Genomic DNA, 26575 nt, shown 5'->3' on the forward strand with positions numbered 1-26575 from the left:
GCTTACTAGAACTTCACTGACTCTTTTTAGAATGAACCGTCCCTTTCCTTTCAACTGACCACTGCCATGGTGGTCCCAAAACTTAACTGTTTCTGTCCCTGCAGTCTATTGCTTGGCAGACATAACCTTTCACCTACATTCTATACAAACATTATATTATATTTCACATGACACAATATTTACAAAAGATGCAAGACGTTATTCACATTACACTACAAGACAATAATTAATGCAATTGGTGTCTTCAGGGGCAGGAACATGACCATCATTATCCACCACTCTTACACACGGAAAGGTGATAACTTTGTGATCACTGAGGGCCTATGACTACAGTAGATGACACAGTAGAGGGTAAATAGTATACACTATGTTTAAGAGCTGCCAAAAATTATAAGAAGGTACTACAATACACCCTGGAAGAAATGTAAAGGAAGGCCGCTGAAAACCTTTTGTTCCCATTTTCCCATTTGGAAGAAACAGGGCTGCCAGACTGGTAAAGATTATTTACTATGTGCAAAGAGGAAAAACATTTATATATATATTTAGAGGTAGGGCTATAAAAATTGGGTAGTGGGACATCACACACCCTGAAAAAAATTAAGGGTGACGGTTATCATGATCCTTTTGATATGGTGGAGGAGGAGGGGGACACAAAAGAGGAAATAGAAAATAAGAGCTGTATTCCCTCGTATGGGTGGGAATGTGTGCATGGGAATGCAATACAAAAAAAGGAAAGTTTTAGTTGACTTTATGTTCGGCTGATATCATCCGGTGGTGTTTAGAGGTCTGGGTCAATCCAGGCCTTGTTCATTTTGATAAGAGTCATCCTGTCAGCATTGTCAGTTGATAGACAGATGTGTATATCAGTTATTATGGCACTAAAAACTCATTGACAAAACACTAGCAGCAGTGCAGGCCAGCTCCTCCAAGGCACAGCGGGACGCTTCATGTCACATGTCAGGCTTGGAGACCCAATAGTTGTATGGCACAGAGGAATCACGAAGGTGGTACGGTCAGTTATGTACTCCTTTACCATCTTCATAAACTTTTCCCTTCTTGTCAATAGTATTCCATGCATCAGGACCTGGGCGATGGGAGGGTCAAATAAAACTTTTCCAGACATCTGATAGTGTTACCCTGCCTCTGATGAACCTGGTGTGTGTCTCCCCTCATCTCTCATCCTTAGTTTCCAAACAACTATCACCTCTGCCTCCAGCCTTGTCAGATGGGAGGGTTTTTTTTACCAATTCTTTAGGACCTTCTAGTATTACACCATTTTAGTAGCCTTCTCCACCACAGGAAGATGAGATAGAAAGTTCTCCTTAGACTCCAAAGTTAATTCAGACCATAGACTGCATCCAAAAATGTAATTAGATATTGCAAAATTGTTTTTTTCCCTCGTTTATGACATCTAGAACTGATTTACAGTTTTTTTTTATTAAGCATGTGTTTTTAATTTGTTTTTGCTAAGGTTTTTGTCATTTCTATTGTTTAGAATCTTTATACTCAAAGCAAAACTGCAAAAGCTTTTATGGAGCATCTTTGTAACAATATCTGTGACAGTCACAAGACTCATGTGAATACAGCCTTAAGCTTTTTAGTGGTTCAATCTCTAAATGACAATAATGTATCTGATGATTTGATGACCCTCAATAGCATGTTAAGAAGGTAGGCATAAGGTGCTTAATGAGGGACAGATTAGCTTAATCTCACTCTCATGCAATGCTTTTCACCACACAGATTTCGGAGTGAGAGAGAAATGCATTTCCACAGAGGAACATTGCTATTCTTCATTCTATTTTGTCTGGAAGGTAAGGGAAAGTCCTGCTGAAATCCCCTAGTAACTCCTTAATCATTATAGGAAATGCTATGAACACAAAAGAACAATGCTAACTGGCCTTGTAAGAAATAGCTCCATGTCTTCCTTTTAGATTCTGTACAGAATGTTGTGATATATATGGGCCGATTCATTAAGCATGGCATTGTACACCATAGTTGAAATGTATGGTGGGGTACGATGCTCCAAATTCATTGAGGTGAATACCACTTATTCGGCACATCGGTGAATTCGGCACATCTTCATAGTGGTGTGCACCAAGCCTTAAAAGCTACACTGGTCAGGGAAAAGAGTAACATTTCTGGCATAAATTATAACTTGTGATGTGCATGTGCCCATGCTTTACTAACCGAGGCTGGTGTAAAAATTCCAAAGTTGCCAAAAAGTTTGCAATTTACCAATAATTTTGTGATTTTTAAAAGTCGTTCACCGTAGAAAACTGGCACAAATTCTTTGATAAATTGGCCCCATAGCGTGTTACATTCTCTGTTACCAGTCATTTATTTTCAATTAACTAAAAAATTACACATATGTTATAAAGTAACTCACGGACTGTAAGAATTAACAATAAACAAGAATACCATACAGTGCTTTAATTAGCCTTTAATAGTTCCTGGAATCCATTCTGTAAGATGACATATGCATAGTCAGTGACTACTTTGAGAAACTCAGTTTTCTGAACAAACTGGATTTGCATTTGAATTAAAGCAACAAATTAAGAGTTGAATTTCCATGTAATTATATGCATAAAAACACATTCACGTGTACTAGTTGGGCATTAGGTTTTATTATTCCTGAAGTCTAAAGCTAGAGGACCTTTAGGCATGTGAACACACTGCATTTTTAATGCATTTTTTGGTGCCGATTTATCCAAATCTGCTTGCCTATCCTTATGACAGCAAAGTCAATGAGAATTCTGAAGGGTTGTGACCATGTTGCCTATTTTTTCCTTGCAGATTTGGTGCAAAAAATAATCTGCAGCATTTCAAGTCTTGGTGCGTTTTTCAGCCCTCCCACCCATTGACTTCATTATGAAAAACCCATGCAAAAAAATGCACCAAAAACTAGGCAAAAACGTACTTTGTGGTGCATTTTTTCCTGCCAGAAGATGCAGATTTGGTGCAGAAAATTTCTGCACCAAATACTTAACATTTGCACATCGCATTAGACACCTGCTAATTTGTTCAACCTGCTTACATCTATACTCAATGGGGATGGGCAGCCAGAAAAGCTGAAATAGGATCTATACTTCTATCTATATGTTCGAGAAAAATGCCTCTTCCCCATTTATCAGTCACTTTTCCCCTGCACTGATAAATCACTCTCAAAAATGACTTAAATTTATGTACAGATTTGTCTTTAGTTAGTTTGTCGCACTATCCATAAAAGTCTATGGAGAGGGGAGGGACCTGGAGGGAGACAGAGGCAGAGAGAAACAAGGGTAAACTGCTGAGGCTTCTAGTGCAGCAAGAATAAAACGGCTAAAAATGCCGGACACAATACCGGAACAATCTGATAAAAAGATACATCGCCAGACTATCGACCACTCCAGCCGTAAAATTTTCAAAAATACTGGAGTGGTGCTTCAATGTTTGTTGTGAAAAATGTTCTAACGTTTTTTAGAAATCTATTACACAATAAATTCTACCGTTTTATGAGATAAACCCCTTTACCACTTGGCAGTTTTTCTTTTTGTTTTTCCCTTCCCTTCTTCCAAGAGTAAAAACTTTTTTATTTTTCAATCAACATAGTGGCATAAGGGCTTGTTTTTTGTGGGACAAGTTTTACTTTTTAATAAAACCATTACATTTACCATATAGTGTACCGGAAAATGGGAGAAAAAAACTTCCAAGTCCAGTGAAAATGCAAAAAAAAAAGTGCAATTTCACAATTGTTTGTTTCTTTTTGTTTTTATATTTATCATATTCACTATATAGTAAAACTGACCTGGCAGACTTTTCGAGATCAGTACGAGTATGTAGATAGCAAACATGTATAGTTTTTCTTTTATTGAATTGGTGGAAAAAATTCTGAAGTTTGGAAAAAAAAATTGTTTGGGCTGTGTGATGGCATTTTTTTTTCTTCCCAAGTTAACGTTTTTACTGATATTGGGTAGACGTGATGTTTTCATTGATTCTTATTGCATTTTATTGTAATATTGTGCCTACAAAAAAAAACATAATTCTGACATTTTGTTTTTTTTTTCCATTATGTTTAATGATCAGATTAATTTATTTTAGATTTTGATACATCGGACATTTCTGAACTATATCACATATATATACATCAGACTATTTCTGAGCGATACCAAATATGGGAGTGGGTTTTAATTATTTTATCTTCAATAGGGCAAAAATCAGGTGATTTGAACTTTTATGGTTTTTTAGCTTATTCATATTTTTAATGATGATTTTTTCCACATTTTATTGTATTTACTAGTGCCCTTAAAGGACTTGAAGCTGCAATCATCCAATTGCTTGTGCTGTACAGTGCACAGCATCAGCGCAGCTCTGTACAGCAGACATGATGACTTCCTGTGAATGTCGGCTCACAGCTGGCATTCACTGAAGTTCATCATGACAAGCACAGGAATGATCAGTGCCCTGTGATCGAGTCATGGGGCAGCTGCAGGGTGTGGGGAATGATGTGCTTCCCATCAGCGCGTGGTAAATCCTGCTATGAAATTGACAGCAAGATTTAACTGGTCAATAGCCATGGGGGATTTCCGATCTATTCATGGCTGTTAGAGGCACATGTAGGTTGATCAGATCAGCCAACATGGACAAGGAAAGATGTGGGCCCACATCAAATGAAGGGACACGACCTTGGACGTATTTCTACCTCCATGGTCGTGAAGGGGTTAAAAAGCCTCCACAATGGATACAAAATGCTAAAAAAAATGCCCAAGAATCTTTCCAGTGTTCTTTTTTGCCTTCCCAATGACTTCTATTGTAATGAATTAGTAAGGTGTTTTCATCAGTTTTTTGTCATAAAAAAAATTCAGTCAGCTCTGCCAAAGTGGGTGGAGGTAGGGCGAGATGGGGCGTAATAAAGCCCACACAAAAAAATTCAACGAAAAATTGAAAAGTCTTCACAGGAGTAACATTTCTGTTGTAGGAGCACAGAGTCTAAGTGAATTGGGCCTATGGTGTTTTTGGTAACTTGGTGCTAAGAAAATGTGATCAAAAGTTAGAACATAGGAACAGCAAAATAATTTTTCAAAGAGTCTTTTAGGCTATGTCCGCACGTTGCGGATTTGCCGCAGATTTGCTGCAGAAAATGTGTGCAGTAATTCCCCAGCAAACCCTATTGGTTTTAAAAAATGCTGTGCGCACACTGCGTTTTTTTATACTTGTGGATTTGCCCTCAGATTTTCCGCTGTGGAATTAATGGGCATGCCACTTCTTTACCATAGATAATGGTAAAAATCCGCAGGGACCAACTTGCGGTAAATCCACAGCAAATCCACGTCAAACCGAGGCAAACCGTAGTAAAACCGCATGCAGATTTTGTTGCGGTTTTTGTGTGTTTTTTTACTGCGAGTGCGGGATTCTTTAAGAGTGTCCGGATTTTCCTTACGAAAAAGTCACTTTCTAGTGCGCACATGACCTTAAGGGTTTTATTTTTTTCTAGCATCTTTTGAAATGGACTCTAAAAAGAAATCCTAAAAAACCCTCAGTGTACATATAGCCTAACGTTTGTCCACCAGCGGTTTCCACATGTCTCTGTTATTATATCCTACAAGAAAAACTGTGCAAACACAAACATAGAAAAATGTGGAAAACGTTATTGATCAACAGGTTAAATAAAAGACGCCCCTGTTGTGTCTATAAATTTTCTTTTGATTGTATTCCCTTTTAGGATATATTCGTATGGAGTATTTTAAGTGGTTTTCAGAGCAGATTACAAAATCCACATCGAAATTACTTCAAATACTCTTTCATTAAGCTTCATATAGATTATAAATCATACTGTTGTTCATACAAGAAGCTTTTTTTTCAGATGCAGGTTTTAAAAACCATGCCGTAGAAAAAACAAAGTGACATCACTTTTATGCAGATTCCCCATGGAATCTGCAGCACACTTTGTATTGAATTCAATAATCTGATAAAAAGCATCAAAAACTTCCTTAGGCCCTGTGCACATGCTGCGGATTTACCGCAGATTTTGCCGCGAATTTGCCGCAGATTTGCTGCAGAAAATGTGTCTAAGGCTATGTGCCCACGGGGACAGTGTCCTGCGGTTATATCCGCAGGACATATTCCGCAGGAGCTCCCAGAAATCCGCAGCACAACTTTTGTCTGCTTACATGCTGCGGATGTATTGGGGAATGTCCTGCGGATATGCTGCGGTCATTCTGCATTGAGGATACAGTACCATGGCTTCGGCACTGCATCCTCAATGCAGAACAAGTGCTGGAGTGATCGGGGAGTTCATACTTACCTTCATCACGCAGCACTTCTCTCCGGCCGTGTCTGCACTGTGCACAAAAGAAGGTGGGCAGGCCTGAACTAGCTCCAGCTGTCACATGACCAGAGCTCATGCAGGCCCCGCCCACCTCTTCCTTCCTGTACCTGGCTCCACCACGCTCCTGTGCACTGGACGGAGAAAGTGACTCCGTTGTCTTCTATCAAGGCAGGTAAGTATGGGACCCTGCGGAGAAATCCGCAGGAATAATTGACATGCTGCAGATTTTTCCACAGGGAAATACCGCATTATTTTTGCGGAAAAAAACACAGCATGGGCACAGCAGTCCCCAAATGCCATAGAAATCGCTGGGGACTCACTGTACTGCGGATTTTTGAAAAATCCGCGGAATTTTCGCGAAAAAATTGCGGCAAATTCCGCAAATTTTCCGCAGCGTGGGCACATAGCCTAACATTGCTGCAGTCATTCCCTAGCAAATCCTATGGGTTTTAAAAAAATGCTGTGCGTACAGTGTGTTTTTATATACCCGCGGATTTACCCTCGGATTTTCCACTGTGGAATTAATGAGCATGTCACTTCTTTTCTGCAGGTACCTGCGGTTTTTGCCATAGATAATGGTAAAAATCCGCAGGGACCAACCTGCGGTAAGTCCGTGGTAATTCCGCAGTAAATCCACGGCAAACCGCGGCAAAACCGCATTCGGATTTCTCTGCAGTTTTGGTGCGTTTTTTTACCGCGGGTGCGGGATTCTTAAAGAGGGTCCGGATTTTCTTTAAGAAAAAGGCATTTTCTAGTGCACACATAGCCTAAAGGCTGCTTTACACGTAACGACGTATCTAACGATATGTCGTCGGAGTCACGGAATTCATGACGCACATCCGGCCTCATTAGCGACGTCGTTGCATGTGACACCTACGAGCAACCGCTAACGATCAGAAATACTCACCAAATCGCTGATCGTTGACATGTCGTTCATTTTCATAATATCGTTGCTCGTGCTGGATGCAGGTTGTTCGTCGTTCCTGAGGCAGCACACATCGCTACATGTGACACCCCAGGAACGACGAACAATAACGTACCTGCGTCCTCCGGCAACGAAGTGGGAGTGACGTGAATGCGGCTGCTCTCCGCCCCTCCGCTTCTATTGGTGGCCCGCTGATTGACATCGCTGTGACGCCGCACGAACTGCCCCCTTAAAAAATAGGTTGTTCGCCGGCCACAGCGACGTTGCTAGGAAGGTAAGTATGTGTGACGCGTCCTAGCGATATTGTTCGCCACGCGATTTGCCCGTGACGCACAAACGACGGGTGCGGGTGCAATCGCTAGCGACATCGCTAGCGATGTTGCAGCGTGTAAAGCACCCTTTAGGCTACGTGCACACATTTTGTATTCTGGTTTTGGCTTACGAACTCACTTGTTTTGGCTTAAAAAAACTCACCAAATACTCAACATGAGAACGTGGCCTTGCAGTCCTAGCAAAGTGCTCACTGTGCTGCGGAAACACACTAAAAACACATGTAAACTGCACATGACTTTATCACTGAAGTTTTGTCAAAGCCAAGTACCAGAAAGCCTAAAAAACTAGCAACTTTTATTAAAACAAGACACAAAAAAAGAGACTGCAGCTTCAAAAACAATAAAAACGCAATGAAAAAACTTTAAGCAACCTATGGTAAATTACCTAATAGATGCAGAAATACTGCAAAAAATCTGCACCATCAAATACTCATTCTGTGAACATAGCCTTGAAAACCATGTTGAAAAGAAAAGCTTGTAAAAAAAAACAAGAAAACGCATGGATTCCTGACATGGATTTCTATTGAAAACCAAATTTCAATTTTAAAAGAAACTTGGTTTCCACATGTCTTTAATAAAGTGTTTGCCGTATTAATTGATAGATGCTACTTTACTAGAGACTATACTTTTTTGGTAAATATCCAATATTTGAATTTAAATCTAGCATATGTGAAACTTCGCATTGATAATAATTAATACTTTTTATATAAAGTTACAATTTTTAATTTTATTGTAATGTTGCCATGTGAGGGTAAATCATATTAACACAAACTTCTTAAAGGGATCCTGTCAGGTACCCCTATGCCCTCCAACCCAGCAGCATTCACATCTGTATGCCCAAATTTCCTCCCTAACAAGCCCTGTATAATGTTAATTACTAAAATCAAAATTTAAAACAAGGACTTATAAACCTCACTGTCCCTATGCTAATTAGCCCTTGGCTAGTCGATGGGGCATTGTTTCCCCAGACTAGTTGGCCCTCTTTCCATGTTATCACGCCCCTGTGGTGGGATAACATGATTTCCATGAACATCTGCTGGAAATCATGTGCATGTTCGCGGCTTTGTTCACTCACATTGAGCCTCTTCTGAAGCTGAGTGTACGTTTTGTGACTTCAGCGAGGCACACTGTACATGATATGATCGGAAGAACAGCTTCTGCATTACCAATCATGCACAGTGCGCCTCTCTGAAACCGGGACCGGTGCACCTGGCTTCAAAGGCTCAATGTCAGTGAACAAAGCCGCACGTATCTAGGAGCTGCTGGTGGCACTGGCGCCTGGAAATCAGGTTATCACCCCACAGGGGCATGATAACATGGAAAGAGGGCCAACCAGTCTCAGGAAATTAACGCCCATAGACTACTCAAGGACCTAATTAGCACAGAAAAAGCACGGTTTATAAGTTCTTTTTTTAAACATTGATTTTAGTAAATAACATTATACAGGGCTGGTTAGGGAGGAAATTTAGTCATACAGATGTGAGTGCTTCTGGGATGGAGGGCTCTGATGAACTGATGAACAGTAGACTGAAACAACCCTCTAAGCAGGTGGGATCGGGCTAAGGATTTCAGAAACTGACCGACCAGTCATATTAATTTGGCCCATCTTCCTTCAAACCTGAAGAAATAATTTAATATCAAATCTCCAATGTCTTGTCCTGTTTAGAAATATCTGAGACTTATCTGTTGTTTTCCTGGGAATCCTTGGAGCAATGTCAAAAGTCACTCAGGAAAGGTTTGAAAATGCACACAATGAAAATGCAGGTCATGATACTTCTCCTGAGAAAACTGTATTCTAGTAAACATTAAAAGGGTATAAAATCCAGCAAGGGAGAAAGTTTTCTCAAATTACCCTTTGATTCCAGGGAATAGGATTGTGGTTGGTCCTCAGGTCGCTCCCCTCTATTTTACTATAGTCAATAGGCTATCATAAGAAAGTCATTCTTCGCTTTTGTGTGACGGCTGCTCGTACAATGATTCCTCGATGCTAGAGGTCATCTCATACTCACACCATACTGGATTCATACAACAAAATGACTAATATTTGTGGGATGGAAGATTTCTCTGCTCATACTGTGTTTTTGCAAAAATAAGACACTGTTATACTTTTTTGCCTCAAAAAAAGCGCTAGGGATTATTTTCGGGTAGGTCTTATTCTTGGGGAAATGTAGTTGGGGGTAAGTTTACACCCTAAAAAATGCAAACCCACCTCCCTTCCCAGGAGACATACTTACCAGACCCTGGACATCTGCATGGCTCTCAGGTCCTCCCTATGATCTTCGGCAGTCGCTCCCAGCAGGTATGCTCCATGCGGTCCTCCACTGCTTCTGGCCCGCACACTCACATACATCAGATTGCACACACACACACACACACACTCATACAGACACACACATCAGGTCACACACGCAATCACACATCAGATCGCGCACACACAAACTCACTCACCACATCCGGCGATACGAATTGCTTCTGGTCAGCAGGGGAAGATGGGACGCAGTGCAATGGAACGCATGGAGGACGTAGCGATGGAAACATTGATGTGTTCCACCACAGATCCTCTATGTCTTCCACCACACTGCGTCCTAGGATTCTCTGCCAGCCAAAAGCAATCGGTATCGCTGGATTTGGTGAGTGTGTGCAATCTGATGTTTAGGGGGTGTTACACGCAGCGATATCACTAGCGATATCGCTGGTGAAAGCACCTGCCCCCGTCATTTGTGCGTCACAGGCAAATCGCTGCCCATGGCGCACAAAATCGTTTGGAGCCATCACATGTACTTACCTGCCGAGCGACGTCGCCGTTGCTGGCGAACCGCCTTCTTTCTAAGGGGGCGCTTCGTGCGGCGTCACAGCGGCGTCACTAAGCGGCCGCCCAATAGAAGTGGAACATCCCGCCCATCTCTTTCGTTCCTCATTGCCGGCGGCCGCAGATAAGTTGCAGTTCGCCGTTCCCAAGGTGTCACACGTAGGGATGTGTGCTGCCTTGGGAACGACGAACAACCTGCGTGCTTAACAATCAACGATTTTTTAAAAAGGAACGATGTGTCAACAATGGACGATAAGGTGAGTATTTTCCATCGTTAACAGTCGTTCCTTGCTGTCACACGCAACGATGTCGCTAATGATGCCGGATGTGCGTCATGGAGTCCATGACCCCGGCGATATGTCGTTAGATACGTCGCTGCGTGTAATGGGGCCTTTTGTGTGTGCGATCTGATGTTTGTGGGTATGCAATTTGATTGTGTGAACGATCTGATGTGTGTGGGTGTGCATTTCGCTGCAGGTCCTCCCATTCAGCATCTGGTGAGTATGATTGCGGGGTCTTTTGCCTTCTTTCTTTTGGGGTGTCTGCTTTCTATAATGAAGTGTCCTGCGGTATCTTTAACTTTTTTTTAGCTGCATGGACACTTCCTTGTTGAACCGCGACTACTGCTTATTTTTGGGGTAGGGTTTATAATTAAGCCTTGCTGTGAAAAGGCCAAAAATTCCTGCTAGGGCTTATTTTTGGGGAGGGCTTATTTTTGGAAAAACACCGTAGAAATTTAGGAAATTTGGATTCTGTTACAGGATTCATCAGAATTTCACAGATTTCTCTGAGGTTCTATGGGTCTTGCTGTGATGGACCTGGATTGGTGCTGTGGGTTTGGTGTTGGGACATATATTGAAACAATGGATCTCCCTCTCCCCTCTTCACTACCCTCTCTGTCCTTACCCCTTTATATTTTTATCTTTTTTTTTTTCTCCCCCTCCACTCCCCAAGGTGATACTTTCTTGAAGATTCTTTTTTTTCCATCTTGTTGTTGCATAGTACCATATTGGTTTGATATCTGACATCATCTATTTGGATAAAAATTTATATATATGATTTTCTATGAAGGCATTCATTTGCTACAGTTTGAAGGTTCTACACAAGATTGCCTTTATTGAAGCTTTGCCATGTCATAGTTTGATACTTGTATAATTAGGCGGGGTGCAGGAGGATTTCAATAAAAATAGATTGAACATAAAATCCACCAAGATAGTAAGGGGTACTTTGCACACTACGACATCGCAGGTGCGATGTCGGTGGGGTCATGTCGAAAGTGACGCACTTCCGGCGTCGCTCTCGACATCGTAGTGTGTAAAGCCTAGATGATATGATTAACGAGCGCAAAAGCGTCGTAATCGTATCATCAGTGTAGCGTCGGCGAAAACCATAATTACCTTGCTGCGACGGTCCGATGTTGTTCCTCGTTCCTGCGGCAGCACACATCGCTGTGTGTGAAGTCGCAGGAGCGAGGAACAACTCCTACCTCCTTCACCACGGCTCCTGTCGGCTATGCGGAAGGAAGGAGGTGGACGGGAGGTTTACGTCCCGCTCATCTCCGCCCCTCCGCTTCTATTGGCCGCCTGCCGTGTGACGTCGCTATGACGCCGCACGGCCCACCCCCTTAATAAGGAGGCGGTTCGCCGGCCAGAGTGACGTCGCAGGGCAAGGTGAGTGCATGTGAAGCTATCACCACATATCGCAGCTGCGACAGGGGCGGGGACTATCACACTCGCATCGCAGCATCGGCTTGCGATGTCGTAGTATGCAAAGTACCCCTAAGTTTAGAGCCTGCATGTTTTTGTGACTACCCTGCTCATCCGTATGATATAAAGAAAAGTGGATGACTACATTCAATTGGCAAGGTGGACTTCCATTTTTTTTAGGGTTAATGACTCGCCCACCCCAGGGCTATAGGACACCCGGTGCCGGGCCGGACTAGTCCGGTGGTAGTCAGTGGTGGCTGGGCCCGGCTCCGTGGCCCTGGTGGGTGTCAGTAGAATATGTGGCTAGGTGAATAAAGTTTGTGTTCGTGACGCCACCTGTGGTATGCGGCTATTAAGCCGCCGCTGCTGTGTGAGGCCACCGGGATGATGTTATGGCAGCAATGTTGGTACTGCTCCCCACAGGTGGAGCAATGCCCGGGGCACAGTTGGTGCTTGTGAATGTCTATGCAGCGGAAATAACAGAGACCACTTCAAGGGTGCAGTTCAAGTTCTTTACTCACAGTTCTTGTCACAGCTGTAGGGACCCTCAGACTGCTGGGACCACTGTCAGGGACCTCCGCCGTTTCTGGATGATTCAGAGAGTAAAAGCCGGTGCCCTTCTCTTAGTGTCTCTTTCTTCTGCTGTGTTCCTTAGCCTTGCCTTTGTTAGGATAAACCTGGCTTGGCCTCCACTACAGCCTCCAGGCAGGGGGGTCACCTGTCGGCTGATTACCCCTTTTCTGGAAATCTGCTATGGGTTCTGGCCCTGGGAGCTTACAACGTCCCTGGGCCTCGGTTTTTACTGTTTGGAGATGATTTTGCACTCCTCCAGTCTCTAGGGACCGTCCCCTGTCGCAGCTTGGTCCCTCCACCGATGTGACTGTGGAACAGGCCACCGCAGGCTACAACTACCCGTGGCACTTCTAGGGCCCTCTCCTTGGTACCTCTAGGCCTGCTCGTGATACTTCCAGGACTACCCACGGCCCTGCGACTCCTTCTGTCCCTTACGTGGTGTCACCTGGACCTCTGGGTCCCAGGATCTTCACCGGGAAGCGTCTCCTTTTGTTTCTCTGCTCCTGACTGACTTGGAGCTCTTTTCCTTCTTTCCTCCTTTCTTTCTTTCCTCCTCCTTGCCTGCCTCCAGCAGGCCTCCTCCTCCCTCCTTTCTCTCGTTCTTCTTCTCCAACTACATGCTCACTCTCTCACTCTCTGAGGTAAACTGAAACTAACTTGACCTTCCTCTCTGTGTCTGCTCTCAGATGGCTCCTCCCACCTCCCCAGTTGCTAAGCTACCACCCTATGGGAGCAGGGATGGGTCTTACGGCCCCTCTCAGCATGCAGCATGGGAGGGTTGCCTGCCACTTTCCCTGGTCCCAGTATGTACCTAACAATGGGTGTAGTGTGGATTTACCAGGGGACCGGAGTTCACTCTCTTCCTCTCCCAGAATGGGGCATCACACCGCTGGATGGGGTGCAATGACCTGTGGCGACGGAAGCCTCAGGGGCGCCACACTCCCCCACAGCAAATCCCAGCACGTCCTCGGGCTGAAAAACAACAAAAACATGTGGAAGAACTGCAAAACATTTTTGGTATGCAAAACATAAAACAATAAAACATTTCTTCCCTTTATGGGAGGCACAATTACTTTAATGTTGCAAACTTCTTATAAAGAAACTATGTGTGCACTTTCAGTTCATTGCACAGTTTGGGCACTTCCCCCATAATTCTGGTAGGGGGCACAACGGGTGCAACTATATACATTTTCGGCTACAACAAGTCCAGTAGCCCGGCAGTTCGTTTTTTTCAATCAAACAACAATGGGACAAAATCAACCAGCCATTAAGTCCAATGGCCTGGTTACATAAGACACATACACATCCACCGGGGCCCACATTCCAGTTCAGTGGCCCGGTAACACATAAACATGGGGGGGTGACGTCTTCAAAAAGCATGAGGGGCAGTACAGCAGGAAAGGGTGTCATCTTCGAAAAGAATGAGGGGAAAAACACAAGGGACTTCTTCAAAAAGAATGAGGGGCAGACAGGGGCTATGTACAGTTCAGCATCTCTTCATCTTTACTCACGAGGGTAGATGCGGGGGTCCCACTCCGGCATTGCTCCTGGCAGCAGGTACGCCGACGATATCATCGTCTGGGTCCCCTGGGCGCTGGTCCCTGACCTTCTGCGCTGTTCTGCAGCCTGGATTGGAGTGGGACTGCTTGCAGGTGTTGCACGGCGCTGCTGCAGAGGGCTGCTTGTCTGCAGGGGGCTGTTGCTGTGGTCTCTAGGGCCCTGCTTTGGCCAGGCTCCCTGCATCACACACGCCATGGAAATTCGGGTCTGCGTTTCCTGCGTGGCTGTTGCAGGACCTCTGCTTAGTTCTGTGGCCTGGGTCTGCCTTGAGGTGGTGCTGCTGCTAGGGGAGATGCTGCGCTCTTGCATTGTGCGGCGCCACTCTGGTTCTTCTGGGGCCGCTTCTTCCCGCAGGATATGTACATGCAGCGCGTACCATCCACGGTCCCCCATCAGCCGTGTATACTCCACCACATCACCCGGCTTGGCATCGCGCCCTGGGTGGCCCCTGGGCAGGTGCTCCTCGATGTCTCTCCGGGCCACAAACACGTCCTTGCCCAGACCGGGCTCCCGGATGAAGCCCCAGCCACCAGCTTGTCGGAAGTCCACTACTAGGCCCCGTCGCACTGGGCCCTCGGATCCCCTCAGGGCCTTCCTGACCTCTTCTTTGGAGGCCAGATTAGCGGCTTCTCGGGCCCTCCGTTTCTCCTCCCGGAGTTCCCGCTCCCTCTGGTACTCTACCACCAGCCTCCGGCATGTCAGCTCGCTGACCAGGGGAGTTTCCTTGGGGAGCAGCGGCCGCTGCAGTCCCCTGCTTTCAATGGGCGCTGCGTCCCAATTCACTCCCGGGGATGCCATTCCCAGGAGGCTCACAGGGGGACTCGGCAGGGGGCCCACTAGTTGTTCAGGGTCCACCCCTCCCCAGGCTCCGTCTGCGGGGGTCTCAGGCAGGCCTCCGGTGCCCCACCGGGCGTCCGCGGGGTAGGCTGGGAAGGCCAGGGGGTCAGTGAAGGGGCTAAGCGGGGGCGCATGGCGGGGCCCTGGGTCCGGACTGGACGGGGTTTCTGGTTGCTCACCCTGCTTCCGCTCCGCGGCATCCATCCACCGCTCCAAATCCTCCGGCACCCTCGGCGTTTCTTTCTGCCGGTCCGCTTCCACTTCCACACTATTCAGCCTCCGGGCCAGGACTCGCATTTCTTCTCTCAGCAGGTCCAGCTCGGGATCCACTCTTCCGGTCCCTGGTGCACCTTGCTGCAGCTCCTCCGCCATGCTTCCGACCTGGGGAATGCTGCCTGGGACACTGCTCGGGTGCTCGACCACGCCACTCGGCTGCTCCCTTTCCCTTCTCGGAGGCGGGGCTAGAGGCTGCACTAGCAACTGGCGCCAGACTGGCGCCCAGCCCATCACGGCCGGCACCGCTCCGCTTACTATCAGGTACATTTTCTTTATCTGCTGGTCTGGCATTTAGACTCTTTCTGCCAGCCGGCCAGCTTATCTTGTCGCCATTTCTTCTTCTTCTGCCTTCTCTGGCGGTCACCGCTTCGCGCTCTTTTCTTGGACAAGGGGGCGAGGCTTCTCTTCGCGCCCTTTCTTCTTGCACGCCCCCCTTCTTCCCGCGCTCAGCGACTTCAATGGCGGCAGTCTCTCAGTACAACACAGGTTTTTTCACGATTCTTCAGGCGCACAGTACCCGGTGAAACCGGGCACGAAATCCTGTTCGCAGCGCCAAAGTTGACTCGCCCACCCCAGGGCTATAGGACACCCGGTGCCGGGCCGGACTAGTCCGGTGGTAGTCAGTGGTGGCTGGGCCCGGCTCCGTGGCCCTGGTGGGTGTCAGTAGAATATGTGGCTAGGTGAATAAAGTTTGTGTTCGTGACGCCACCTGTGGTATGCGGCTATTAAGCCGCCGCTGCTGTGTGAGGCCACCGGGATGATGTTATGGCAGCAATGTTGGTACTGCTCCCCACAGGTGGAGCAATGCCCGGGGCACAGTTGGTGCTTGTGAATGTCTATGCAGCGGAAATAACAGAGACCACTTCAAGGGTGCAGTTCAAGTTCTTTACTCACAGTTCTTGTCACAGCTGTATGGACCCTCAGACTGCTGGGACCACTGTCAGGGACCTCTGCCGTTTCTGGGTGATTCAGAGAGTAAAAGCCGGTGCCCTTCTCTTAGTGTCTCTTTCTTCTGCTGTCTTCCTTAGCCTTGCCTTTGTTAGGATAAACCTGGCTTGGCCTCCACTACAGCCTCCAGGCAGGGGGGTCACCTGTCGGCTGATTACCCCTTTTCTGGAAGTCTGCTATGGGTTCTGGCCCTGGGAGCTTACAACGTCCCTGGGCCTCGGTTTTTACTGTTTGGAGATGATTTTGCACTCCTCCAGTCTCTAGGGACCGTCCCCTGTCGCAGCTTGGTCCCTCCACCGATGTGACTGTGGAACAGGCCACCGCAGCCTACAACTACCCGTGGCACTTCTAGGGCCCTCTCCTTGGTACCTCTAGGCCTGCTCGTGATACTTCCAGGACTACCCGCGGCCCTGCGACTCCTTCTGTCCCTTACGTGGTGTCACCTGGACCTCTGGGTCCCAGGATCTTCACCGGGAAGCGTCTCCTTCTGTTTCTCTGCTCCTGACTGACTTGGAGCTCTTTTCCTTCTTTCCTCCTTTCTTTCTTTCCTCCTCCTTGCCTGCCTCCAGCAGTCCTCCTCCTCCCTCCTTTCTCTCGTTCTTCTTCTCCAACTACATGCTCACTCTCTCACTCTCTGAGGTAAACTGAAACTAACTTGACCTTCCTCTCTGTGTCTGCTCTCAGATGGCTCCTCCCACCTCCCCAGTTGCTAAGCTACCACCCTATGGGAGCAGGGATGGGTCTTACGGCCCCTCTCAGCATGCAGCATGGGAGGGTTGCCTGCCACTTTCCCTGGTCCCAGTATGTACCTAACAATGGGTGTAGTGTGGATTTACCAGGGGACCGGAGTTCACTCTCTTCCTCTCCCAGAATGGGGCATCACACCACTGGATGGGGTGCAATGACCTGTGGCGACGGAAGCCTCAGGGACGCCACATTAATTAGCACAGGCATTTAAATACATTGAAGCATTACACAGCTTCTAGTGACAGCTATTTTTTTTTCTTTACAAATTGCATTAGTTCGGCTAATTTCACACGAGCATATAAAAATTAATCTAATCTTCATCTAGAAAAAAACCAGATAATTTTATATCTGTATTACTATTGCCATCCATACATTAGTTTTTAATATCCATACGGAATCCGTTTTTATTCATCAGTGGTAAATAAAATCTATAAGACCAAAGTACAGTTTCTTATGTTAATAATTGCAATGCATCTGTAACATCGAATGCAATACGGATGTTCCATATGGGATTCGGGGTTTTTTGCCCCCGTAAATTTTAGTGGGTGAGTCTTTGGAGGAAAAAAGTGCATGCTGGAATTTACTTCAAACATACATTTCGTCATGCAGTGACCACCAGATTTCCGCCAGGCAAAAGGGAACTCCTCACAACACACAGGGTAAACTAGGAACATGATATAGCGGTGTGTCCCGGCGCAAGGGAGAGGGGAGTGGGGTCACATCCTGCCATTTGACGCTGATACCTGCACTCCTTAGTGTCCATTCCCCCATCACCGATCACGTGCATAGGTACTCGCTTGCCTTGAACTCACCCTGGCTAGTGAGAAGGCTGGCAAGAGTAACAGTCTCACCACTGCAATAATACAACACAAGGGAAGAAAGACAGACAGGGAAAAACAGACACAAAAGGAAAACACTACAAGCTCCTCTGATGCAGCTAAACACCACAGTTGCAACTGTCATGCTTCCTCAGCTTCTTCCAGAGACTAGCTTCTTCAAAAGTGATCAGCATAAGAAGGAAGATTCTATCACCGGCATCAGATGGTAAGACACATGAGTTTTTGAGTTTTTGTAGTGAATGGCAGTGGTCACAAAAGAGCTGCACCTTGGATTAAGGCTACAAAGGACATCCAGATAGGAAAGGGTCCTTAACCTATACAACACTAAAAGCAAGTAGATTTCACTCAAATACAAGTTGTGGATCTGCGAGCAATAATGTATAGTGACCCTCTGATTCCAGACTCGCCAGAGGTCTCCCCAGAGTGGGACATACTGATGACACATTTGGATGGGACTGTAATCTGAACAGTCATATTTAATATTTATTAACATTGGTCAGTGTGGTGCCTGTGTTTTTTTCACAGACAGCACTTTGACTGAAAATACAGTCATGTGAATGTAGCCTTATGCAATGCTATATTTCCATATCAGCGGTCCTCTGCATGCTATACAATCATGTAACATTACAAATCAGCACTGGCCTAATCTGCAAATCATGGCATGTATGGAAATCATCCAACTCAGATTCTCTTATGAATTGTCCATGGCCTTTTCATGTTTTTTTTTTCCGATTCTAATAATGATACACAGCTTGGGTCCATATTGCTTCTCATTTATCCTTCTGAACATTATTTTAATGGCAATTTTAAAAGCCAAGATATGTAAAATTATCATCAAACCAACTTGTCCAAGGTGACTACCTCTGTGGAAAGATGATTAGCGTAATCTATAGACTAACCAAATAAAATGCCGACAGTCCATTATATGATAAATAAGCTTCATTATCTGGTTACTGGAAAGGACATTACCCTGCATGTAATGAACAATAATGGTAGGGTATGTCAGACGCTTCATCAAAGATTTATGTAGTGCTCTACGAGGCAGCAGATCTCCGCATGATGTCCTCTCAGCGTGTCTGCGGCTCCTGTGCGAACCCCTACACATTTTACTGCAGACACTATAATGTACTATTAGAAGAGTTAGCCTAATTACGCCCAGGTCGGAGACATTCTGTAGAGCACCTCTAACACGAGATTGTGGGGATCTCATTCTGTTACTATTGCCTAATGCCTAACATGTAATATTCAAGCTAACAATTCCCTTCATCCTGCAGTGGCTCAAGGAACTAAATCTTGGCAAGATGATTTACTAGCTGATGGTGAGAATGACACATCAACAAAAGGTCTGGTCTGGTGTTATCAAAGGTCCATTACTGTATCCATTGTTATGTAGGAATTGTCAAATATTTGATTTCCAAATTAAAGGGAACCTCTCACATGGTACATGCTGTCCAATCTGTAGAGAAAGAGAAGCATAGCAGAATAATATATAGGTGTGTTAGAGAATATTTAGTAGAACTTGTAATCGTATTCATGAGTCTAGAAGGCGGATCTGCTCTGTGATTGACAGCTATCTCTGCATGCACAGTAAGGCCGGCTTTACACGTTGCGACATCGCTACCGATATATCGGTAGTGACACACATCCGGCGCCGGTAGCGACATCACAATGTGTAAATCCTAGGTGCAACGATGAACGAGCGCAACAGTGACAAAAATCGCTGATTTGTGTCACGTCGTTCATTTTCATAATGTCGCTCCTGCTGCAGATACGATGTTGTTTGTCACTCCTGCAGCACCACACATCGCTGTGTGTGAAGCTGCAGGAACGTCAAACATCTCCTTACCTGCATCCACTGGCTATGTGGAAGGAAGGAGGTGGGCGGGATGTTATGTCCCGCTCATCTCCGCCAAACCACTGCTATTGGCCGGCCGTTTAGTGACATCGCGGTGACGTCGCTGTGACGCTGAACGCACCTCCCCCTTGAAGGAGGGATTGTTTGGCAGTCACAGCGACGATGCCGACAAGGTATGTGTGTGTGTGAAGCTGCCATAGCGATAATGTTCGCTACGGCAGCAAACACCTTATATCGCACACACGACAGGGGCGGGTGCTATCGCGCTTGACATCGCTAGCCGATGCTAGCAATGTCGCAGCGTGTAAAGCACCCCTAATACAGGGAAGACTGTCAATCACTAACTAGGACCACCCACTGGACCCCTACACATACAAGCACCAGAGATTTCAATGAATTAAAGTTTTACTGAAACATTTCCCAAAACAATGTACAGTATATCAATCTGCTCAGCTCCTGCTCTATAATATCCTGCCTGCATATTAGATACCATTTTCAACATGACAGGTTCTCTTTATAGGGAACCTATCAGGTCCCCTATGTCCTCCAAGCCAGCAGCATTGTAATCTGTATGTCCAAATTCCCTGCCAAACCAGCCCTGTATAACACTATTCACTAATATGAATGTTAAAAAAAGACTTAGAAACCTCGCTGTCCTTATTCTAATTAGGCCTGTGACTAGTCGCAGGAGCATTATTTGTCCAAGCTAGTCGGCCATCTTTCCATGTTATCACGTCCCTGTGGGCATGATAACATAATTTCGACGAGCCTGCATCAACGCCAGTTTATGGAAGTATTGTGCATGCATACAGTTCATCTCAGCCGCGTCAGTGCTCCTCAGGAGCTGGGTGTATACTTCTTGGTTCATTAGGCGCACTGCGCTTGACCGGAAGTTAAGAAGACGGCTCACGTACATGTCTTCAGATCTTCCGGTCATGCGCAGTGCAAATAATGAAGCCGGGACACCCAGCTTCTGGGGCACAATGACAAGGCCAAAATGAGAAGCGTGCATGTGCGAGAGTTCCATGAGCTGGAGGTAATGCCAGCTTGTGGAAATCATGTTACCACGCCCACGGGGGTGTGATAACATGGAAACAGGGTGGACTAGTCTGGGGAAACAACGCCTCTGCGACTAGTCAAGGACCTAATTAGCATAGAGACAGCAAGGTTTATAAGTCATTTTTTAAACATTCATATTAGTGAATAGAGCTATACAGGGCTGGTTATGGAGGGAATTTGGGCATAGAGGTTACAAATGCTGCTGGGTTGGAGGACATAGGGGACCTGACATGATCCCTCTAACTGCTCTCTCTATTAAAAAAAAAAAAGCACTTGTTTCATCCCTTGAATCAATAGGCAAAATTTTCCTATTTCTGGATATATCAATAGGTGATATAGTAAAGGCCGCTTTACACGCAACGACATCACTAATGCGATGTCGTTGAGTCATGGAATTCGTGATGCACATCCGGCCTTGTTAGCGACGTCGTTGCGTGTGACACGTACGAGCGACCGCTAACAAGCAAAAATACTCACCTTATCGTTGCTCGATGACATGCTGTCCTGTTCCCAAATATCGTTGCTGCTGCAGGTACGATGTTGTTCGTCATTCCTGCGGCAGCACACATCGCTGTGTGTGACACCGCAGGAATGAGGAACCTCACCTTACCTGCGGCCGCCGGCAATGAGGAAGGAAGGAGGTGGGCGGGATGTTAAGTCCCGCTCATCTCCGCCTCTCTGCTTCTATTGGGCAGCCGCTTAGTGACGTCGCTGTGACGCCGAACGAACCGCCCCCTTAGAAAGGAGGCGGTTCGCCAGTCACAGCGACGTCGCTAGGCAGGTAAGCAGTGTGACGGGTCCGAGCGATGTTATGCGCCATGGGCAACGATTTGCCCGTGACACACAACCGATGGGGGCAGGTATGCACGCAGCGTGTAAAGCGGCCTCAAGTGTGATATGATGATTCCCATATGTGAGACTAAAGGCCGCTTTACACGCAGCGACATCGCTAAAGCGATGTCGTTGGGGTCACGGAATTCGTGACGCACATCCGGCCGCTTTAGCAATGTCGTTGCGTGTGACACTTACGTGCGATCGAAAAAGGTCGCAAAATCATTCAAAATCGTTAATCGTTGACATGCTCCCCTATTCCCAATTATCGTTGCTGCTGCAGGTACGATGTTGTTCGTCATTCCTGCGGCAGCACATATCGCTATGTGTGACATCGCAGGAACGAGGAACCTCACCTTACCTGCGGCCGCCGGCAATGAGGAAGGAAGGAGGTGGGTGGGATGTTATGTCCCGCTCATCTCCGCCCCTCCGCTTCTATTGGGCGGCCACTTAGTGACGCCGCTATGACGCTGAACGAACCGCCCCCTTAGAAAGGAGGTGGTTTGCCAGTCACAGCGACGTTGCTAGGCAGGTAAGTAGTGTGATGGGTCTGAGCGATTTTGTGCGCCACGGGCAGCGATTTGCCGTGACACACAAACGATGGGGGCGGGTACGCACGCTAGCAATCTCGCTAGCGAGTTCGCAGTGTGTAAAGCGGCCTTAAGAGCTAAGTTTTCCGTGTGGTGGTCCTGGCCTCTGACCTAGTGGACTGCAGCCTGCCCCCATTCCCTGTGCTGCAGTTGTACCCCATAGCTGGTGGCTGGAAACTCTACTGTGCGAAGAGGCCATCCCCGAGGCATCGTACCACAGAGTGACGGCGTATCCTAGCTATACACATTCACTTTATGTGGTGATAAAACACTTTAAAAAAATTTGTAGAAAACACTGCTGTCCAACATTTATTTATTAACAAAATCACCGGTTGTTCCATACAAGTGTATTTATATGAAACTTGATTTCTTTAAAGTAAATTGATACTTTTTAGTAGCATTTTCTTTTCTGAAATTTTTAACTGGCTAATATCTGACTTTATCTTTGTAGTGTTAAAAGCCCTATTTTATTTTTAATTTTTTTTTAGAGAGAAATCTAAATCTGACCCTGCATCTTAATGAATGTGGTGTATCTTTCAGCTCCGTCAAGAAAGTACAACACTTATTATACTGTACTTTTCACCACTTTGGTGATATACACGATTATATTTTTTTGTGCTTTGCTGGGTTACGATCCCTCCTGGCAGAGATGACAAAACCAGGGTAAAAAAAAACACAAAAAGTTGCAAAATATTAGTGCAACTCCAAATCCAACCACACAAAAAAACATAGCTAAAAAGTTTTGGGTATAACTATCCTTAAATTACTTATTGTTTATTTTTAAAGATTTTTAACAAAATGAAAGCACTATGGGTTTATACAAGAACACTGCTCAATGGTTTTGCTAATTTTACCATAAAGCTAAGTATTGCTATTCAATGAAGACGGCTGTTCAGTACCCAGAAGGAAAGATTTTTGTCGATGCTTTTTTAAGTGAAGGAAGAATCTGACCACAAAGACCTTCCATCTCAGAGACAATGAGGATAGATATTGGTCTATGTGTTTGTTATTTTAGGTGTTATGCTTTTTGAATATGATTACCAATGACTTTACCCTAGACTATGTTGTCGATACAATATTATAAACAGATATATCTTATAATCGGTGTTCTAATGTAATAAGTGTCTTTATAGTTATCTCTTTCTCATTTTGTTATGTCGTCAGCCTTTGTTAATAATGAGGTAAGAGACACTCTCATTTTCACAGTTTTGTTTCTTTTCCTATTAGTCCACTTGACATGCATGCTAATGTAATGTGGCATATATATATTATACTAGCTGTAGTACCCGGCGTTGCCCGGGATAGTATGTCTCTCTGTCTCTCTCCCAGTCTCTGTCGGTCTCGCTCTCTGTCTGTCTCTCTCTCTATCTTTTTGTCTGTCTGTCTCTTTCCCTTTCTGTCTCTCTCGCTATCTCTTTCCCTGTCTGTCTCTCTCTTTCTCTTTGTCTGTCTGTTTCTTCCCCTGTCTGTCTCTGTCTCTTTCCCTAAAAGTGTAAAGAATCCGGCACACTCAAAAATTGATTTCAACAGATGATGTTTCGTTTCAATGATTTTATTGTTCTTGTGAGGATATCAAAAACGTAATGTGTGTACAAGTCCAACGTTTCGACCAAAACATATGGTCTTTTTCAAGGACTACGAAACAGAAAACAATATATCAGATAAGGCAATTTGCATTAGGTAAAAAATATGTGGAGAGCTGTTACATGATCTCATATAAAATTTATATACCCCAATGTAAAAGAAAGAGAGCTAAGAAAAACAGGGATTACACTGAATTTCATCACAAGAACTCACAATTTTTATATAAAGTGACAGTAATATTTCATTACGGTAGTATACATCAGATTTTCAATGAAAATAATAATAATAACAAACAAATAACAAAGGAAGTTTATAGAGTAACACCAACCTTAAAGGTTATGGTATGGTGTTACTCTATAAACTTCCTTTGTTATTTGTTTGTTATTATTATTATTTTCATTGAAAATCTGATGTATACTACCGTAATGAAATATTACTGTCACTTTATATAAAAATTGTGAGTTCTTGTGATGAAATTCAGTGTAATCCCTGTTTTTCTTAGCTCTCTTTCTTTTACATTGGGGTATATAAATTTTATATGAGATCATGTAACAGCTCTCCACATATTTTTTACCTAATGCAAATTGCCTTATCTGATATATTGTTTTCTGTTTCGTAGTCCTTGAAAAAGACCATATGTTTTGGTCGAAACGTTGGACTTGTACACACATTACGTTTTTGATATCCTCACAAGAACAATAAAATCATTGAAACGAAACATCATCTGTTGAAATCAATTTTTGAGTGTGCCGGATTCTTTACACTTTTTGGATATATATTTTTCCGAGCACCTTAAGCTTTTCATCCTGAGTGAGCCAGGCATTTCTATTACATCTGTCTCTTTCCCTGTCTGTCTCTCTCTTTCCCTATCTGTCTCTCTGTCTCTTTCTCTGTCTGTCTCTCTCTCTGTCTCTTTCTCTGTCTCTCTCGCTATCTCTTTGTCTGTCTGTCTGTCTCTTCTCTGTCTGTCTCTTTCTCTGTCTCTTTCCATCTGTCTCTCTCTTTCCCTATCTGTCCCTCTGTCTCTTTCCCTGTCTGTCTCTCTGTCTCTTTCCCTGTCTGTCTGTCTCTTTGTCTGTCTGTCTCTTTCCCTGTCTCTCTTGCTATCTCTTTCCCTGTCTGTCTCTCTCTCTGTCTGTCTCTTTCCCTGTCTGTCTCTTTCCCTGTCTGTCTTTCTCTCTGTCTCTTTGTCTGTCTCTTTCCCTGTCTGTCTTTGTGTGACGCCCTGGGCAAGCCAGGGGGTCACAGGTTATAACACCACCACACCCTACACCCCAGTTAGGAACACCAAGGCTAACCTAAAATCCTTGTTGCCTTCCTCCAGGGGCTGATGTCCACACCAGGGGGTGGGCCAGGCGGTTGGCTCCGCCCACCGAGGAGTTCACAGCCCTGGAGGCGGGAAAACCAGGCAGTTGAAGCCAGACTAGGGTCTGAGGAGGAGTTTAAGCTAGGGGAGTGAAGTAGAAGGAAGTAGTAGTGCAGCTAAGGAGAAGAGCTGAAGTGACAGAGAAAGTGAGAGTAGTAAAGCCTGAAGTTGTTCCGGGTGTGTGCCCCGGACAGTGACAGCAAGGTCAGCAGACGGCGGTGATAGTCCGCAGGGGTGACTGCTTGGAGGTTGCTGGAAGGACCGCAGACGGGTGGTGACCCGGCGGTCTGGAGCAGTATACGAAGAACAGTCAGCACCAGGGCAGGGGCCTTTCGGATCCCGGCAAGGCTAGGAGTCGCCATAATTTGCCAAATCCGTCAGTGAAGGGGACGTCTGTCTCCTAACAACCAAGTCCCGATTGAAGGCAACAGTCCAACCGTAACGGAGAGACACCGCCACCGCCAGGGCACCAGTTTCTCAGGGCCAGCGCCTGCGGGCAAAGTAGGGCTCCTCCGGCCCATATCCAAGCCGGGCAGCGGGTTACCGGTGGGAACCCATCGCAACCATCATCATCTTAGGTGCAGGAAAAAGGGACCGTCACCGTCACCTACTGGGGAAAGCAAGTGCAGCCGTCCGTGGGAACCGTCTTTCCAGCCATGTGTTTTACCGAGAACTGTGTCATCGTCTCAGGCTGAGTGAGTACCACAGTGCCGCAAGGCACAGAGCTGCCCCCGCGTCCCTGCACCCCACCAAGCCCTGCATCACCCACCTCATCACTGGGCCCCGGGACAACCAACCCCCTACCCACGGAGGGGAGGACTCACATCTAGCTGCTCCATACCACCACTCCCGGGCTCCCCATACAGAGCAGCGGTGGTGTCAACAAATCACCACAACCGTGGGTGGCGTCACGGACAATAAACTATCCCAAAACACCAATTCCCCTTTCACTCACGGGCGAGGAACGCCGCTCGAGACCCCGGGATCCGGCCCATCGCTCGAGCCACCGAGCAGCGGCAGCAGCGGGCCGCAGTAGCCGGACCCGAGCAGTAGGGAGGGCGCAGCGTCCCCTCCTCTGCCCGCGACAACTGTCTGTCTCTTTCCTTGTCTGTCTCTCTCTTTGCCTATCTGTCTCTCTGTCTCTTTCCCTGTCTGTCTCTCTCGCTATCTCTTTGTCTGTCTGTCTCTGTCTCTGTCTCTTTGCATCTGTCTCTCTTTCCCTATCTGTCTCTCTGTCTCTTTCCCTGTCTGTCTCTCCATCTCTTTCCCTGTCTGTCTCTTTATCTGTGTCTGTCTGTCTCTTTGTCTGTCTCTGTCTGTATGTCTCTTTCCCTGTCTCTTTCGCTATCTCTTTTCCTGTCTGTCTCTCTCTATCTCTTTGTCTGTCTCTTTCCCTGTTTGTCTCTGCCTGTCTGTCTCTTTTCCTGTCTCTTT

At 45.8% G+C, this 26575-nt stretch overlaps 1 protein-coding gene across 1 annotated transcript in view; it reads left to right on the plus strand.

The window, feature by feature from the left end:
- Positions 1-26575, plus strand: part of RS1 (retinoschisin 1) — an 81601-nt gene that overhangs the window by 38202 nt on the left and 16824 nt on the right. The window contains exons 2-5 of the mRNA XM_075333467.1: positions 1496-1668; positions 1741-1811; positions 19131-19199; positions 23356-23372. Coding sequence (XP_075189582.1) covers positions 1496-1668; positions 1741-1811; positions 19131-19199; positions 23356-23372 — 330 coding nt within the window. The remainder of the gene's footprint in view (positions 1-1495; positions 1669-1740; positions 1812-19130; positions 19200-23355; positions 23373-26575) is intronic.

The sequence above is a fragment of the Anomaloglossus baeobatrachus genome, chromosome 2 (assembly GCF_048569485.1).
Source record: "Anomaloglossus baeobatrachus isolate aAnoBae1 chromosome 2, aAnoBae1.hap1, whole genome shotgun sequence".
In the NCBI taxonomy this organism is placed as follows: domain Eukaryota; kingdom Metazoa; phylum Chordata; class Amphibia; order Anura; family Aromobatidae; genus Anomaloglossus; species Anomaloglossus baeobatrachus.